We start from the raw sequence: 19,975 nt of genomic DNA on the forward strand, positions 1-19,975 counted from the left end.
TGCCTGGTCCTACTGAAGGGTCTTTGCCTGTGTTATTCCCTCTGCCAGCTATGTTGTTCCTAATCTTCTTTACCTACTGAACTCCTACAGTGCTGAGCTCAATTACTCCTTACTCTGGCAAGCTTTCCCACCTCCATGACCACTTCTCCTGTTTCTAATATGTACTTTCATAAACTTCACATCTCTCCTTCCCAGCACTTATCCCAGATGCAATTTCATAGTTATTTCTGTGATTATCTAATTAATGTCAGTCTCCTCTCCTATACTGTAAATGTCACAGAGTCAGGTCTTATCATTATGTCTCCAAAGTAGTAGGCTTCCCCAAAATAGTTCTGGAATGAATTAGTGAAGAAGTAGCAATTCCTTGAGAGAGCAGCACTGCAACACATACATTACCCTATGGAAAACAGACAACCCCTGGGAATTTGCTGTATGACACAGGGAGCTCAACCGAGTGCCCTGTGACAACCTAGAGGGGTGGGAGGGGGTGGGAGGTGGGAGGGAGGTTCAGGAGGGAGCAGACATGTGTATACCTATGTCTTATTGATGTATGGCAGAACACACTATTATAAAGCAATTATCCTCCAATAAAAAATTAAAAAAAATTTGGAAAGATTTAACAGCTCTTGTGTAGTACAACCTATATGCTTTGCTTTATGCTGCTTGAAGAATTTCGTCCTTTGGTTCACACATCAAAATACTCCCCATAAAATAGCACATTTCCAAAAAATAATAAACCAGTAATATTGGGAAAATGTTCCTACCAAAAGGATGAGGAAGAGCAGGATACAAAGTAGCACCTTCAGTATACTTCCAATTTTGTAACAATGAAGACAAAAATATATGTAGATCAAAATGCGAACACTGATCATTTCTGAGTGGTAGGATTTCAAGTGACTTTCGTTTCTTCTCATGCTTTCATTAATGATGAAAATCACTTAGTTGTGTCCAGCTCTTTGTGACCCCATGGACTGTAGCCTGCCAGACTCCTTTGTCCTTGGAATTCTCCAGGCAGGAATACTGGATCGGGTTGCCACTCCCTTCTCCAGAGGATCTTCCCGACCCAGGGGTTGAACCTGGGTCCCCTGCATTGCAGGTGGATTTTTTACTGTCTCAGCCACCAGGGAGGCCCCATGCTTTCATTAATCAAAGTTTAATTTTTATGATAAATGCTCTACTCATATGATAAAAGAGATATATGCTTTTAATTTTCACTGAAATACAGTTGATTTACAACATCATGTTAGTTTCAGGTATACAGCAAAGTGATTCAGCCACACACACACACATATTTTTACATTCTCCTCCGTCATAAGTTACCACAAGATGTTGAGTGTAGTTCCCTGAGCTACACAGCAGGTCTCTGTTGACTATTCATTTTGTGTATAGTACTATGTGTATTTTAATCCCAAACTCTTAATTTATCCCCTTGCCACTATCCTCTTTCATAACCATAAGTTTGTTTTTTACGTCAGTGACCCTACTTCTGTTTTGTAAGTAAGTTCATTTGTATCACTTTTTTCGATTTCACATACAAGTGATAGCATATGATATTTGTCTTTCTCTGACTTACTTCACTTAGTGACATCGCTAGGTCTTATGACAATTTCTAGGTCCATCCATGTTGCTAGAAATGGCATTATTTCATTTGTGTGTGTGTGTGTGTGTGTGGCTGAGTAATATTAAGATATTTTTTAAAAAATAAGTAAAAATCACCTGTCCTTAAAGTTTTCATATTAAATTCTGTCTGTTTAATGGTGCCTTCCCCTCAGTTCCCTCACCCCTAGTAGATTGCATCTCTCTCATGGTGCTAGTGATAAAGAACACACGTTTCAATGCAGGAGACATAAGAAATGAAGGTTCAGTCCCTGGGTTGGGAAGATCCCCTGGAGAAGGAAAAGGCAACCCACACCAGTATTCTTGCCTGGAGAATCCCAAGGACAGAGGATCCTGGCAGGCTACAGTCCATAGGGTCGAAAAGAGTTGAACACACGCTCTTTAAATACACACAAGCATTTAGCAGTGCTTCAGTTGTGGCCTTAGTCACAGCTTTCTATACTTGTCTTTCCGTTTCCCCCAAACTTGATGGGAGACCCTCTGGTGTAGAGACAGTGACTGAGCCCTGTGTGGGTTCCCTCGCTGTGCCCAGCACAGAGCCAAAGAGAAAGCAAAGTCTTAGCAAACGAGGAGAATGTGGAATAAAAAGCTAGAATCATAAGATTCATCCCCTCAGTGATGAGAGCCTGTCTCTGCTGGCAGTGGATTGGCCACATCCTCCCATCACCGCTATTCCTCCGCACTGACTGCATTTTCCTTCTGCTGGGGAAGGGGCCCAGACTTCATGGAAACCAAGATCCTAGTTGCTCAGGGAGATTTGCAGTTTCCTGGGACTACAACAGTTTGGCCAGCAGAGGGCAACAGCGAACCAGAAATGACAGGCGGGTCCTATCCGAGCAAGCTTCTAGGACCCCCACCTTGTCACTCAAACCATCCCAGATGCCTTGCCAGTGGCCCCAGCCCTATGCCTAACAATACTCTCAGCAGCTCTTTTAGGGCTGTCAGATCAATTTGTTATTTGGAAAAGAGCTTTCTCCCTAAAATATTTTCTTATATTATTCCCTCAAATACATACAATATGCACGCACACAGTTATACACACACATACACACATACCCCACTCATTAGAGACATCTTCCCAGATATTGAATAGAGTGATTGTACCTGATTTATAAATCAATCTTCTTTCCTGTGTCCTTCCAGCCTCTTAGCATAACCAGCCCTTGAAAGAGGAAGACAGCATCTTGGCTAGTCAGGAATCAGCAACTCAGAAGGAAAACACTAAATCATTCATTCCACACATATTCCCTAGCACCCACTGGGGTTCCAGGCCCTGAAGAGAATCCAATTTGGGTTTGCTATTCAAACACAAATAGATGAAAAATGCATGGCATTGAAGCAAAGCAATTTCCCTCCCCCTGAGTTAAGTGAAGTCTTATAAAACCTTTAGCTAAATAACCCACATGCAATTCTTTCAATCATTTGGTTACTCTCTCCCCAGGCCTCTCCAATTTGTTTAAAATAGGGGACCCTTCAAGTAAACACAGTATTCTAATAAAAACCCGATGTCCACAAACCTTCTCTGTTCCCTTCCCCTGACTTGACTTCCTGTGGTTCATTTTTTTCCCACTATCCCATGCAGCCAGTCATGAACCAGGCCCTGTGCTTAGCTACTTGGAATACTGAGAAACGCATTCAGCTCTTAAATAATACACAGTTCTCCACAATGTTGCAGGGGGAGGAATTGCCTAAGGAAGAGTTCATATGCTGTGAGGAGACTGGACAATGAGAAGTCCACAGACTCAGATGTCTGGATTCTCAGCCCATTGTCCACAGGGATGAGGAGAAGGAACCTCAGGCATCTATTTGATGCCCTTAAAGAAGACTCTCTTATCAACTTTTCATTCCCTGCTGTTTAGTGAAGGTCTCAGTGTTGGAAAACCACAGGTTGCAAGGTACAGATGATTCTCTGAAGGTGCACAAAAAAGGGTCTCAGGAATATGTAGTCATTTCTCCAATATGTCTTTAACATGTATCCACAGTTTTTTTTCCCCCTGAGTAAGAGAAGTCCTACCATGAAATTTCATATTGCTCCAACTAATTGCTTCCCTGCTGGCTCAGTGGTAAAGACTCCGCCTGCCAATGCAGGAGGCTCGGGTTCAATCTCTGGTTCTGGAAGATCTCCTGGAGAAGGAAATGGCAGCCCACTCCAGTTTTCTTGCTTGGAAAATCCATGGACGGAGAAGCCTGGCAGGCTATAGTTCATGGGGTCGCAAAAGAGTCAGACACAACTTAGCAACTAAAGAACAACCACCACCACCAGTTGATTGCAGGGAAAAAAAAAAACAATGGTCAATGATTTTCCTGGAAAACAAAGTCCTAAAGATGGGATCCATCATGTTTTATGAAACAAAGAGGAAGCCAACATGACCAAGGCATAGGGAACAAGGAGGAGAGTGGAAGGAGATTTAAGCAGAGGCCACATCATATACAGAAATGATCACAATTTCTTTGCAATGTGTGAATATTTCATATTTCACCAGGTTTCTCTGGTAGCTCAGACAGTAAAGAATCTGCCTGCAATATGGGAGACCTGGGTTCTATCTCTGGATCGGGAAGATCCCCTGGAGAAGAAAATGGTAACCCACTCCGGTATTCTTGCCTGGAGAATCCCCATGGACAGCGGATCCTGGTAGGCTACAGTCCGTGGGGTCACAAAGAGTCGGACACGACTGATTGACTAACTCTTTCACATTTAAATGGTTATTATCACCACTCTCCAGGTGGAGGAACCAAGCCCCAATAAAGTAATGTGCATCTAGTACCAATGACAGAGCCATCTGACCCCCAGCCCAGGCCGTGTACACTTCCTCTAGTGGCTTCTGCCACTTACTTTCCCTATCCCACAGGCAAATGTGCCCTCCCTAGCACAGGACAGTCAGTAAGAGGATATTTTAAAAGCCACACAAAGAGAAGACTCTGGGCACACCCCATCCTTCTCTCTTTCCCACACAAGGACTGAAAAGCTGTTGAACAGCTCTGTCTTCCAGGGCACACCAGGCGCTAACAAGAGGCCCACCCGCTGGGGGGCTTCTCTCCTCCCCTCCTCCCCCGAATTTACTTCAGGGGATTCACTTGATCGGAAGCCAAAGAAGCTGGCAGGAGAACAAGGACTAATTCTGAGGAGGCGGCAGAAAGGGAAGAACAGAGGGACAAGATACAACAGATGCTCACATCTTGCCACCTCCATTGTTTTATTCTTTTAAACGGGAGAGATATTTGCTTACTGTATGTATTATTATAGTTACATCTCCTTGGGTACAGGAGACACAGCCCACATCAGGCAAGTCCAGGAAGAAGAGTGTGTTATAAAAATACTCTGAGGAATCCCACAGAAATTCAAGAACAGGAACCAAAGCACAGTTGGGCTTTAGGAAACCTGGAAAGTCACGAGGAATGAAATTTACTCTCTGGGGAGCTGTCTCATGATGTCTGTGTATCCTTCTCACATCTCATCTGTTTCCGACTGATTGGTGTGCTCCTTCTGCTCACTGTCAATGTTATTTTCCTTTTTAGTTCTACCTTGCCTGTGACCTTTAATTCTATCCTAAGTCCTGACTATACATGAATTTTCAGATTTGCTCTCATAACTACCTGGCTTCTGTAGCCCTAATTCTCCCAGTTCAGACTCTGAAGGTAGGGGGATCTTTAGTCCAGGTTATTCCTTTGGGTCCCACAGCAGCTAGCAAGTTTAGCTTCTATTTCTCCAATCAGCTCTGGCCAGGGGCTGAAGTTATGTAGGAGAAAATAGGAGTTGCCAATGAGAAATATTTTATTCTTCTTTTCTAGAATTGTTTTAACTAATTGTTTAACTAATTCCTTTGTCTTTCCATAAAAACTTTAGAATAGTTTTATTTATATTTACAAAACTCTTGCTAAGATTGAAAGGAATTATGGTGAATGTGTATGTCAAATTTGTGGAGAATTGACATCTTTACTACACCGATCCTTTCAATCTATGGATATGGTATTTAGATCTTTGTTTATCAGCATTTTGCAGCTTTCGGCATGTAAGTCCTGTATATATTTTATTAGATTTACACTTAAATATTTTCCCTTTTTTGAGTCATTATTAATGTTATTGTATTTTTATTTGTTTTTGCCCTAGTACATAGAAATAAAATTGATTTTTAATTTTTATTGAAATGGTTTTTATATGTTGATTGTATATCTTGCAAACTTACTAAACTCATCTATTAGTTCTGGAAAATTTTTGGTAATTCTTTGGAATTTTCTTCATAGATTATTATGCTTACTGCAGTTAGGGCCAGTTTTTATTTCTTCCTGTTGGATCTGTATGCCTTTTATTTCCTGTCTTGCTTTATTATGCTGGCTAGAACTTCCAGAACTATGTTAAATGTTGGTAGTGAGAGTGGACATACCCATTCTGTTTCCAGTCTTAGGGAGGAAACGTTATCTCTTTCCCAAAAGTATGATGTTAATTATAGGTTTTATGCAGACTTTCTTTATCAAATTGAAAAGATTTCCCTCTGTTTTTTTGTGTTTTTTTACTATTTTTCTCATGAATAAATGTGCTGAATTTTGTCAAATGCTTTTTCTGCATCAATTGATCTGATCATATGATTTTTCTTCTTTAGCCTTTTAATATCATGGAGCACACTGATTAATTTTCTAATACTGAACCAGCCTTGCATCCCTGGAATAACCCCACTTGATCATGGTATATATTACATTTTTTATATTGCTGATTTCTGTTTGCTAATGTATTGTTAAGAATTTTTACATCTATATTCATGAGGGGTATTGGTCTGCAGTTTTATTTTTGTACTGTCTTTGTCTGAATTTAGTATCAGGTTAAAACTGGCATCATAGAATGAGCTAGGAAGTGTTCCTTTCTCTTCTATTTTCTGGAAAAGAAAAAAAAGTGAGTCACTCAGTCCTGTCTGACTCTTTGCAACCCCATGGACTATATAGTCCATGGAATTCTCCAGGCCAGAATAGTGGAGTGGATAGCCTTTCCCTTCTCCAGGGGATCTTCCCAATCCAGGGATCAAACCCAGGTCTCCCAAATTGCAGGCAGATTCTTCACCAGCTAAGCCACCAGGGAAGCCCAAGAATACTGGAATGGGTAGCCTATCCCTTATCCAGTGGATCTTCCCAATCCAGGAATTGAACTGGGGTCTCCTGCATTGCAGGGCATTATTTACCAACTGAGCTATGAGGCAAGCCCCTTTTCTGGAAAAGATTATGTAAATTGGTATTCATTCTTCTCTAAACATTTAATACAATTCTCCAGTGAAACCACCTGCGCCCAGATATTTCTTTGGGGGAAGGTTTCAATTACAAATTTAGTTCCCTAATTGTTAAATTATCTATTTCATCTTGGGTGAGTCATGGTGGTTTGTGTGTATTGAAGAAATGGTTCATTTCATCCAACCTGTCAAATTTATATGTGTAGAATTGTTAGCCATAATTCTTTATTATGTCTCTGTTTTTTATCAGGTCTGTAGTGATACACCCTATTTTATTCCAAATATTGGTAATTTGTGTCTCCTTTTCTCCTTTTTTTAAATTTTCTTTGTCATTCTTGCTAGCAGTTTGTGAATTTTATTAAACTTTTCAGAGAATCAGATTTTTGTTGATTGGGTCCTAGTATTGTTAAATTATTCTAAATGTATGCTGAATTTCTGCTCATTTTTATATCAGTTATTGAAAGAATGGTCTCAAAGTCTCCCGGATAATCATGGATTTGTCTATTTCTCCTTTCAGTTCTATCAGTTTTATTTCAGATATTTTCCAGCTGTATTATATGGTGCATACACATTTAAGATTGCTCTATCTTCCTGGATGAAAGGATTGACCCTTTCATCATTATACAATTTTTCTCAATTTCCCTGGTAATTTGATTTGCTTGGAGGTCTTCATTTTTATTAATTCACATAGCACAACATTTCAGAAGCCACAGTAATTTTTAAACTTGGTAATTCTTTCTATTGAACATATAGTGGAAGCAGAAGCTCTTTTCTCTTCGCATTGATTACTCTTCCTAGACCAAACCTACTTTCCCTACATCAGGGAATTTTGGGATAACCCACTCCAGTGTTCTTGCCTGGAGAATCCCAGGGACGGGGGAGCCTGGTGGGCTGCTGTCTTGGGGTCACACAGAGTCAGACACGACTGAAGTGACTTAGCAGCAGCAGCAGCAGCAAGGACCCCAGAGGGTTGAAACAATTTCCTCTTTGTGAATCAGGCAGCATGTTTATTCATAAAAGACTATAATAGTTGTTTGTATAACAGCTGTAAATGGATTGATATGTATGGACTGTAAATGGACTAAATGGATTGATAGCCTCCATATTAAGGTTGAGGTCTTATTTGTTTTCTTTACTAAAACACATATTGGCAGTCCCCTAAATAATCAAGACTAAGTTTAAAAAGAGCCTCTTGATGAGGGTGAAAGAGGACCATGAAAAAGCCAGCTTAAAACTCAACATTCAAAAAACAAAGATCATGGCATCTGGTCCTATCACTTCAGGACAAATAGATGGGAAAAAAAGTGGGAAAAGAGGCAGATTTTATTTTGTTGAGCTCCAAAATCACTGTGGAGGCTGACTGTAGCCACAAAATTAAAAGACATTTGTTCCTTGAAAGAAAAGCTATGACAAACCTAGACAGCATATTAAAAAGCAGCAACATCACTTTGCCAACAAATGCCCGTATAGTCAAAGCTATGGTTTTTTTCTGCAGTTGTATACAGATGTGAGTTGGACCATAAAGAAGGCTGAGCACCAAAGAACTGATGCTTTTGAATTCCAGTGGTGAAGACTCATGAGAGTCCCTTGGATAGCAAGATCAAACCAGTCAATCCTAAAGGAAATCAACCCTGAATATTCACTGGAAGGACTGATGCTAAAGCTGAAGATCCACCTGATGCGAAGAGGTGACTCACTGAAAAAGACGCTGAGGCTGGGAAAGATTGAGGGCAGGAGCAGAAGGGGATGACAGAGGATGAGCTGGTTGGATGGCATAACTGACTAAATGGATATGAATTTGATCAAATTCTTGGAGACAGTGAAGGACAGGGAAGCCTGGTGTGCTGCCGTCCATGGAGTTGCAAAGAGCTGGACTCAACTTAGCGACTGAACAGCAACAACAAGTTTAAAGTTACTGGGCAATTGTTTCCAGAATCTATTGCCTTTCTAATAATGTGAACATCTTATGTGATATCTTTGAATAAGAGAGAAATGCTTATAAGCATTTGGTAAGCATATTCTTAAATATGGTAAGCATATTCTAAAACAATAATGTTAATAATGATGATGCCCTGATGTTATTTCCTTGGTATAAATTCTTCTGTCATGACTTATTTCAAGATAGCAAGGTGAGATCACAAGAGCTGGGATTGGAAGAGCTGCATACAGTTGGCCATCTTGAGTGGGAGGGCTGAGCACACAGCACTGCATCGGGGGATGAAGAGGAGCCAGTGGAAGGCAATGGGAAGTGACAAGGTGTTGGCAAACTGCGAGTATATGCTCTAACTGAACACATTCAAATTTTAAAAAAACTGAGCAGGGTGGTAACGGCTTATGGCTCTCCAATTTGTGACTCCAAAATGAAATACATGATCCAGACTCCTTAGTCTGGCCTTTGAAGTTCTTTTCTTCCCGGTTCCTTTCAAGCCTTCCTAGCTTGTTGTTAGTCCTCTGACTTGTTCACTGTAATCTGGCCACATTGAGCTGCTTATGGTTCCCTGAGCCTGCCTCAGTTATCGCACAGAGTCCCCTCCTTCCTGGGATATTCTTTCCCATCCTATCTTTTTGGAAATGTCTCTTCCTTCCTTAATCCTGGTTATACTTCTGACCTATGTCAACAATACAGACACAGTGAGTTCTGCGCTCCCACAAAATTATTTGCCAGATTGTGTATCAGCAAGTATCATACTGTGCTGTGTTTCATTTACACATTCTCCTTCCCCACAAGACTGAGAGTTTCTTGAAGATGGAAATTTTATCTTACTTATTTTTTTTTATTTTCATCATTTAGGGCAAAGTTTGGCTTATGTAAGGAGCTCAGTAAACACATAAATGTATACATACATGAGTCACTATTAATAATAATAATTATTATTATAAAAGCAAACTCTTGGGTGGAACATGCTGCTGCTGCTGCTGCTAAGTGGCTTCAGTCATGTCCGACTCTGTGAAACCCCAGAGACGGCAGCCCACCAGGCTCCCCCGTCCCTGGGATTCTCCAGGCAAGAACACTGGAGTGGGTTGCCATTTCCTTCTCCAATGCAGGAAAGTGGAACATACTATATGGCAAAAAATTCTTGTAAGCATTGTATATATATTAAATGATTGAATTCTTAAATTAATATCCTTCTTTACATACCCACTTTATAAGTGGTAAAATTGAGGCTCAGAGGAAGAAACTTACATACCAAGGTCACATCACTAATAAGTGTTGGAGCTGGACATGTAGCTGCATCAGACTTTATCCCACCTCTTGGCCTTTCTTGACTCCTCCTTAATTCTTTAGCAGTCTTGGAAAAACAAAAACACTTGCAAGTATGTTTGTGACTGCAGTAACTAAATGCCCTCACTGTCCTGTAATTCAGGTTACTCAGGATCATTAGCTATCTGAATGAGGCTGCTGCCATGGAGGAATTTAGAGAGAAAAGCAACATGTTTAATTAGGTGGCTGTTGATAACACTGACCCAGGATAAATGGATTCTGGCGACAGAGGTGCTTTTGTTGCTGCCAGAGTCTTGCCACAGGTCATTACCATCTTGATAGATTTGAGGCCCTTTTCAGCCTGACTGCTTTCACCCAAGGATGGAGGAAGTGTCACTGGGCTTTGAGCTGCTTGGAGGCCCAGGGTAATGGAGGCAGGACTCGATGGATGGACCCCACCGGTGTCAGTGAAGAGTTTCAAGCAGTAGATGTCTCTACCCGAATTAGATGCAAGTCAAGTCCATATTGGATTCTGAGCCCTACCACATGTCAGACATTGTACCAAGTACTGAGAGGTGGGCAGAGATGGGTTTGGACAAAGGTGAGTCAGAATTAGGCCCTGACTTAAGCAGTGCTTTCCTCAAAATGAACTATATTATGTTGTAGAAGGTAAGCACAGAGAAGGAGGAGAAAATTATTCTCACTGAATCACTGTGGAAAGGTTTTATGGGCATAGTATCCCTGAAGGACAGGAAAGGTCTGAATGAACAGGAGGGAGAGATAGCATACCAGATAAAGTGGATGAGTACAATCATGAGGCCAAGGCATTGTGTCAGTAACTTTAGGAGATCAGCAGGCAGTTCCATTTGACTGATAGAATTTACTACGGGGCATAATAATAAATAAAGCTGGAAGGGGAAATTCAGTCTATGACATGTCCTAAGTGAGAGAGCAGAGCACACAGCACTATATCAGGGGATGAAGAGGAACTAGTGTAAGGTTCGTAGCCAGTGTAAGATCTTTAAGATGCAACAGAAGGGCACGTAGGCAGTGAGAATCCACTGATGTCCTCAGAACATGAGCATGAAAGTGACCTAGACTGATGCTTCCCAGAGGTTAATTACAGGAACCAACTGGGAACCCTGTGAAAATGCAGACTCAGGTTCTGCATGACTGGGGTGGCCCTGCGTGTCAGCACTGCTAACAAACTCCTAAGTACTGCTGCTGCTGTTGGGGTGATTCTAAGACCACACTTTGAGTAGCAAAGTCTAGAAGAGATGGAAGTATGCAAAAATGAGTGGGGTTGGGTAAGAGATACATTTCAGTCTCTTCATTTGCATTTCACATTTATTATTCATGAATGAAATGTTCAGCAATCCCTAGGTTCACAGTTTGTTTGTTTTGTTTTGTTTGGCTTTTATTTTTTAAATTATTAGCAGCAGTGCTGCTCATTACAAAAGTAGTTCAGTGCTCGTAATTAGACTGCGACAAGATGAAGCACCATTAACCTTAGCCCAACAGCAGTAGCCACCATTCCCTACAGGTATCTGACTTTTTAGCTGATTCTGGGGAAAAGACTAAGATCAAATGGACAGCACAAGGCCAGAAAGGTATGGAGAAGAAAAGAGGAAAAGGTCTCGATCCTGACCAGCAAATCTCAGTCCTCCTGCCTGCTAACAACAGACAGTCCACACAGAAACAAGACACAGGCCCAAAGATCATTTAACCAATTTAAACTGTGGTGATGACTGTGTCAGGAGATGAAAAATCACAAAAGGCAGCAAGAGCAGAGCGATGAGAAGACCACCTGGCCGGGAGAGAGGTCCTGTGAAGCCAGGTCCTCCTGTGACCCTTAATAAGCAGTTGCCTTTAGATAGGTCATTTAATCTTTGGGTTTCTTCATCCATAAAATGAAGCCAATAGCCTCTCCTTGCTTTCTCCCGTGGGTCTGTCTGAGGATCAAATATGAACTCAGGTGTGAAAGCAAACACAGGCACAGCTTTGGAGACCAGTGAACTCAGTGGCACCCTAAACCTAAGAAATGGCTCCTGATCTCCTGGGCCTCAACATTGCTTTGCTCCCAGGACACCTCACTTTTTATATAAACATTCACCATGGTTATTTCTTCTGGGAAATCATTCTAAATTAAGCAAAAATGCCCTGTACACTTCCACTCACCCCACCAAGCCCAGGAAATAGAGTTGAGTTTATCCATTAAGCTACAATCTGATAAGGGGCACACATGGAATCTGAGCACAAAGGCAAAGCAAAGAATACTTTTGCAAAAGTCAGAACAGCATGATGCATTGGAGCCCTGTCTCTGCTACCTTAGAGCTCTGCTATTCTTTTTAAAAATTTTTTATTAAATACAGTTGATATATAATGCTATGTTAGTTTCAGGTATACAGTAATTCAGTTATGTATACATACACACACACGTGTGTGTGTGTGTGTATGTTTGTGTGTTTAATAGCTTATACTGGGAGAGTATAAAATAAAATATATATATATATATATATATATATATTCCACTATAAGTTATTACAAGATATTGCATATAGTCCCTGTGCTATCCAGTAGTCTTCGTTGTTTAAATATTTTATATGTATTACTCTTCTGAATATTTTATATGTATTACTCTTTGATTTCTTCATCTGCAAACTGGAGGTGATATTTCTACCTAAGACAAATGCTATGAAGATTAAGTTAAATTAAGAGTAATTTTTAATCTATAAGTTATTATATAATATTTAATATTATATAATATGTAATATAATTTATATAATAACTTATAGATTAAATTACAAATATATATAAATAAAATATATAAATTTAAAAAATATATAATTTAATACTATTTTTTGTCAAAAACAAATGGAGAATGTCATATATATTTTCATTTCTCTTTCCAACTGTGAAATATTACTCTGGCCTACTGGTAAATATCCCTTACTTGGCACTTCAATTTTAAAAGAATAATATAAACCTCCACACTTGTGTAGCCATTCACAGTTTAAAAGTAACTGTCTAATACTTTACAAAAATTACATGATAACTGAGAAAAATATGAGGAAAAACCTAAGAAAAATTCCATTTAGAGATCATCAAAATTATATAAATTATAGCAATATAATGGCAAGCACATAGAAAGCACTTATCACAAAGTGCAATTTAAGTGCTCAATAAATGTTATCTATTAATATTATAGCAATCATTGACAAAAATGTGCGGAGAAGAGCTGGAATGATATATACCAAAAATTAACAGTGGCTGTGCTTCTTTCAAGAGCAGAGGATTTCTAATTGATTAAAGACTGTACCAAAACAAAATCACTGATTAAAAAAAAAAAATGGAAAGCCCATTCAAGCTCACCCAGCTACACTGATCATAAGCAGCAGAGTCAGGAATCAAGCCCAAGTTTTCTGATTCCAAATTCAGGACTCTTTATGACACTAGGCTGCTTCCTTGCCTTTACTTCATTTTATTGTCTGTCTGTCCAACATGGGAGAGCTGGATTTGACTAAAGCCATGGATAAAAACCTACATGGGTTTCAGGAGAGGTAGGCTATGAAACATGCTGAAAGTATTTTCCACGAAGATGAAGAGCAAGAGTTACTTGATCCCAGCCACTAGAGGCAAGTCTTCTCATTCAGGAATAAGAGGAATAAGAACAACAACCCCCACCACCACTTCACACTAATGTGCGTGGAGTGAAGATCCCATCTCTTCCCACCTCCCTAAACACCGCAGTCAAAGACATCTTGAGTACTTTTGACTCAAGAGCCACTTCATTGCCATTGTATCACACTTTTTGAGACTCCATAGAGTGTCAAGTTGTTCTCTTGGGGCTGGCTTAATGGATCACTTCTAAAAGGGTACACACTATTTATTTTGAAAGTCCTTTCCCAGAAGGACCAAGAAAGACAAAGCACAAGGAGGAGATAAAGCTGAGATAAAACATCATCCTGTCTTTATAGCTATAGAGGCTTATAAAGTTCCTGAACCGGCTGAGCTAAAAACTTGAGTCTCACTTGGAGTCTCCTTGCTTCATGCTATGCTAAGTCACTTCAGTTGTGTTCAAGTCTTTGTGACCCTACGCACTGTAGCCCGCCAGGCTCCTCTGTCTGTGGATTCTCCAGGCAAGAATACTAGAGTGGGTTGCCATGCCCTCCTATAGGGTGTCTTCCCCACCCAGGGTTCGAACCTATGTCTCTTATGTCTCCTGCACTGGCAGGTGGGTTCTTGACCACTAGGGCCCCCTGGAAAGCCCTTCTTAGGGTATTCTTAATGGTTTCAGCTAACTGGGATCTCGCTGGAGTTGACTGCATTTCTCATTTTTGTTTTGGTCTCCTTTTGGTCTCTTATCCTCCTTGTATTCTCTACCCAAATGCCTTCAAACTTTTGTTTTTTCAATTCTGCTGAATGATACATTTGTATAAATTCAGAACATCACAAAGAAGCTCACCTGAACTAGTTTGAGTGATATCCCCCAGAAAATGCCTTGACTGGCTTAATGTTATTTCATGCCCTTATTTCATACATACATAGACCTTCTGCAGCCTTGCAGCCTCTGTCTGGCATTCATTTTTCCTCAGTCACCTGTCCAGACTTCATCCATTCATCAGTGAAAAGATGACTCTTTTGCCGAATTGGAAAACAGTTTTTGAATACTGGAAGAATATAATATTTTCTGAGCCTTTTTTGTGTTATGACAATATCATAGCCACATATACACTTTTAAACTTAATCTGCATCATTAGCATATCCTCGACTACTTTCTTAAGTTTAGACAATTAACAAAACAATAAAATCAAACTCTGATCTCTAGAGTTTGCTTACTTCCATGGTATAATTGCTGCCACCAATTCCAAGCTACCAGCATGACATCCCTGAACATGCAGTTGGTGAAAGATGAGCACACTATCATAAATTATTTCCAGCACACAAGTAAAATAGGTAAAAGTAACCCCAGGTTTCCAGGTCCCACTAGTACTAAAGAATCCACCTGCCAATGCAGGAGATGTTAGGGAGGTGGGTTTGATCCCTGGGTTGGGAAGATCCCCTGGAGGAGGGCATGGCAAACCACTTCAGGATTCTTGCCTGGAAAATCCCATGGACAGAGGAGCCTGGTGGGCTACAGTCCATGGGGTCACACAGAGTCAGACTCGACTTAGCAACTAAAACCACCACCACCTGTACTACTTGGACAGCAAGAAGATCAAACAAGTCAATCCTAAAGGAAATCAACCCTGAATATTCATTGGAAGGACTGATGCTGAAGCTGAAGCTCCAATACTTTGGCCACCTGATGGGAAGAACCAACTCATCAGAAAAGACCCTAATGCTAAGACTGAGGGCAGGAGGAGAAGGGGGAGGCAGAGGATGATACAGTTGAATGGCATCACCAACTCATTGGACATGAAATTGAGCAAACTTAGGGATACAGTGAAGGACAGGGAAGCTTGGTGTGCTGCAGTCCATCAGGTCACAGAGAGTTGGATGCGACTTGGCTATTGAACAACAACCTACACTACATTAAAAGGGTTTTTACTATTCATGATTCTGAAGATGGAATACTGATTTGAAAGCAGACATTCTTTAAACCACTGATAAGCAGCCAAGGATTTTTCATCTCCCCAGAAGAAACTGAAAGTTGATGTACACAAAGCCCAGTCATTTTTGTCACATACAAGTAAGTGTTATGCTTGAAAAGAGTCTTGTGTGGTTGGTAAGGTTGGGGAAATTGGTCTATATTATAATAAGCCCCTGAAACTTATAAGAACGGATGGTCTTATTCCATTAGAAAAACAAGTAAAGGGCACAAGAGTAGCCCTGGGCTCTCACCTCTCTGGGCCCGTGTATTTATACATTTGTTTTGTTTAGTCTTGCTGTTGTTATTTTGGAGGTTTGCTTTTAATGTGATTTTATTTTTTTTGTTTTTTTTTTTTTTTTTTTGCACTACAAATGAACAGAAGAGTTAAGTGTGATAAGTCATTCAAAACCTGTATGCATGTCTTTCTTTTGACAAACAACCTCCTATCTTCTGCTTGAACAGTCACAGTGTCTGGGACCTCATTCATTTAGTCCAGATGCCTGAACATCTTTACAACTGACACCTCTTTCCATTACAAGTAGGCAGTCTGATCAAGCTATAAGGATTAACAGGCAAAGGAAAGTAACTGGCAATGTCTTACTCTGGTAGAAATGACTGAAATCAGATCTCTTGAAACTTGCTTTTGATGGAGGGTCATGGGAGAAGTAAAAGAATTTTAACAGAGAGGATGACCAAAAAAGAACACAAAATCACTACCATTTAAAAAGGAGAAATGGGTTTCAATGCACACAGGAAGAAAGCCTGACAGCAAATAAGCAAATGTGATGCTTGAAATTCTACATGCATGGGATACACACATTATTGTTGTCCTTAACATAAATGGATACCACAAAATGAAAGCAAAACAGAAAGCCAGTTGCTGGAAAGTGCTTTCCAATTCTTTGAGCTTCCTATTAGGTTTAGAGCTAGGTACAAAACTTGAGTCTTGGGGGTAAAACTGTTCATATTTATCTGAACACTGCTTGGTTCAGCATCCTAGTTGATATTAAAGCAAGCACACAATAATGGAGATAAGCCTCAACACAGATCACACAATCAGATTTATCTTTGGATAGTTGATATCTACTGGCTATTGTAATCACTAAGCAAAAGCATTCAAACAACTAAAAAAACAGGTCAAATAAAATCAAACAAAATAGGCACTATTAAAGAAAAGAGAGAAATGAGAAAGTCACTCAGTCGTGTCCATCTCTTTGTGATCCCGTGGACTACAGAGTCCATGGAATTCTCTAGGCCAGAATACTGGAGTGGGTAGCCTTTCCCTTCTCCAGGGGATCTTCCCAACCCAGGGATCGAACCCAGGTCTCCCACATTGCAGGCGGATTCTTTACTAGCTGAGCCACAAGGGAAGCCCATTAAAGAAATAACTGATACTATTATTAATATGTAAGAGTTACGGAAACATCCACCACTGAATTTGAAAGACCACATTTGTGCCTCTTTTCTTATAAATGAGATACATTGTAGAAATGAATTAGTTAAGTGTTTACCTCTGATGTGACCTTCAGAATTTAAGTAGACACCTATCCTAATCAAGGCAGGCTTTTCATTTGCACAAGTCATACTCTACCCTGCGAATGAGAGGTGGAGAGTGGAAAATAATGATGATAGAGATGGAGATGGATAGATAAAAATAAAAGTAGAGGCTACAAATAACAACAAAAATTAACTATTGGCTTACCAATACTACTGTGAACAGAGAAAGGACACTGATATGCATTGAAAAGTCACATGTGCTGGGGACTTTGCTAAGAATTTTACGTTATCTCATTTAGTCATCCTAACACCTCATCAAGTATATATCATTATCTCTAATTTATATATTAAGACACAAATGCTCAGAAATTGTCAGGTTGGTTTTCAAAATTCATTTTAATTCAAATATTGGAACCCTTTTGAAACAATGATATCATGTGGTGGTCAGACAGATGGAAACAAGTTATTTGGTTCTGCATTTCATTGATTAAGGGATTTATTCTGCTTGCCTGGATGCTTAAACATTTCAGAGTTGCCCTCCTAAAACTTAATCAAAGAAGATGTCCCACCCAGAGGTGAAAGACTAAATGATTCTTCACTCAAGGTATAGAAGTTACTGAACTTTTCTGCTGAAACCTCTGGAGATCATATTACCAAGAAAACTTACTGAACTCTGAAGTGAAATTCTAACTGCATTCTCCTCTTAATGTTATGTATTCTGTAGAAGAAAAGACATGCCTCTTACCCTTATTATGAGTATATTTTACCTATTATTGTAAAGACCATGACATTCCTCATATTTGCCTGGTGGTTTAAGTAAAGGTCACATAGACACTAGAGTTTTGGGGAAGGACAGAAAGGTAACCATCTCCATGCTGTCTTTTGCAATGAAAAACCCTGTAGCTAAGATTAAAACTTGAGAGTGAATAGAGCAGTCAATAAATTGACAAGGATGTAAGTGTTAGATTTGGTTTTTATCCTAACTCTGAACAGGTGGCCTGTCTTTTTTTGGCAGTGGTGGGGAAGGGGTTATATTTATTTATTTTTAAATTTTTATTTTATGTTGGTGTACAGCTGATTAACCATGTGATAGTTTCAGGTATACAGCAAAGTGACTCAGGTATACACATACATGTATGTTCTTTTTCAGCTTCTTTTTTTCTCATTTAGGTTATTATAGAGTATTGAGAAGAATTCCCTGTGCTATACAGTAGGTCCTTGTTGGTTATCTATTTTAATATAGGAGTGTGTATATGCCAATCCCAATCTCCCAGTCTATCCCTTTCTACCAGGTGACCTGTCTTTATCCTACATGATTTTTCCTAGTTTTTTGCTCAAAATTCACATTGTATATGTTGACCTCACCCATCCTCTTTCCCAACCCTCCTTTCCACTGTATCCAGAGTGGGATGGTTAGTAGCATGGTATGATTGGTGAGAGAGTGCTTACAAGAGACAGAGACTGGAACCAGAGAGCTCAATTAGGAGGCTAATGCAATGGTCCTTGTGAGAAATGGTCATGCCCTGAGTTAAGGTACTTGCAATGATAGTTGAGAGAGGCAACTATCTTGGAAAACAGTCATAGAAGTCAAACTTGGTCATAACATCAGCCATGGGGCACCACAAGACTTTACTCTGCAACAGGAGAGTAATTGATGATCTCTCTGTAACCAGAAGAAATTCTTCCAGAAATTCTGGCCATCGCCTATTCTATTATGGTATTGTCAAACAAAAGGCTAGATTTCCATTGCCCTTCACTTAGTCATAATTACTCACTCTGTCAAGAGCCAGAAGCCTTGAATTGTCTCTCCAGAAGTCTTGGTAATATGGCCTTTCAAGTCTTCCATGGCAGTCTCAATGACCCCTGGCTGAGTAGGAAGAAGAAAATACCTAGTTTAGAGAAGCCTGAGTCCCCTTCATGCTTATGATTAGTTACTATATCCCAGCACCACCTCCAGAAAGCTGACCAGGAAAGATAGTTCTTGGAGTAGCCTGTTGGTTGTTGGCACTGCCTGCCAGAGAGCTTAGTCTTGAATTCTGGTATTTACTAAGCTGCTCTCCTTGTCCGAGACAAAAGTGATCCAGGTCCTATAAGCCTTTCATAATCTTACTCTCACTTGTTCAAAGAAATTAGGATCGCTGTTTTCAGAGGGCCAGTTTTTCTGACAAACAAATATGTTTATAATGAAATTCAATGCATTTAGCAATATCTACTTTTTTTTTTTTTTATCAAACTTTTCTCTCTTCAAACAGTACATGGCAGTAAAACATAAAAGAAAAACCTTCCAATGTTCTGACTGTAATTCTGGTTCTGGGAAATGAACTTTTTTGTCTCCTTATCTCTCTTTCTTCACCATTCTCCAAGCAGGTATTCCTACTATGAGCCTTCCTCTAGTTTAAAAATCGATTGACGTTCCTTAACAAGAAATTCACTTTCCTAGTGGCTGAGCAGTAAAGAAGCCTCCCTCTAATGCAGGAGACATAGATTCAATCCCTGGGTCCAGAAGATCCCCTGGAGAAGGAAATGGCAGCCGACTCGAGTATTCTTGCCTGGGAAATCCCATGGACAGAGGAGCCTGGTTGGGGGGGGGCAGGGGTGGCACTGTAGTCCATGGAGTCATAAAGAGCTGGACACAACTTAGTGACTAAAGAAGAAATTCATAGATGCTCAAGCTTAGCGATTCTTAAACTTCAGTGCACATGAGAATCACCTAAAATGTGTTTTTAAAACACAGATTTCTGGGCACTGTCCCCAGAGATTCTGATTCAGTAGTTCCAAGTAGGTGCCTGAGAATTTTCATTTCTATCAAGTTCCTGGGTGATGATATTGGTGTGGGAGTCTACTGTAAGAACC

The 19,975-nt window shown here is 40.0% G+C and overlaps 1 protein-coding gene across 2 annotated transcripts in view; it reads right to left on the reverse strand.

Moving 5' to 3' along the window:
- Positions 1-19,975, reverse strand: part of TPRG1 (tumor protein p63 regulated 1) — a 217,222-nt gene that overhangs the window by 97,409 nt on the left and 99,838 nt on the right. For both annotated transcript variants that reach the window (XM_070376834.1, XM_070376901.1), the window contains exon 4: positions 18,898-18,989. In XM_070376834.1, the coding sequence (XP_070232935.1) occupies positions 18,898-18,989 (92 nt within the window). The remainder of the gene's footprint in view (positions 1-18,897; positions 18,990-19,975) is intronic.

The sequence above is a fragment of the Bos mutus genome, chromosome 1 (genome assembly GCF_027580195.1).
Source record: "Bos mutus isolate GX-2022 chromosome 1, NWIPB_WYAK_1.1, whole genome shotgun sequence".
Taxonomy (NCBI): Eukaryota; Metazoa; Chordata; class Mammalia; order Artiodactyla; family Bovidae; genus Bos; species Bos mutus.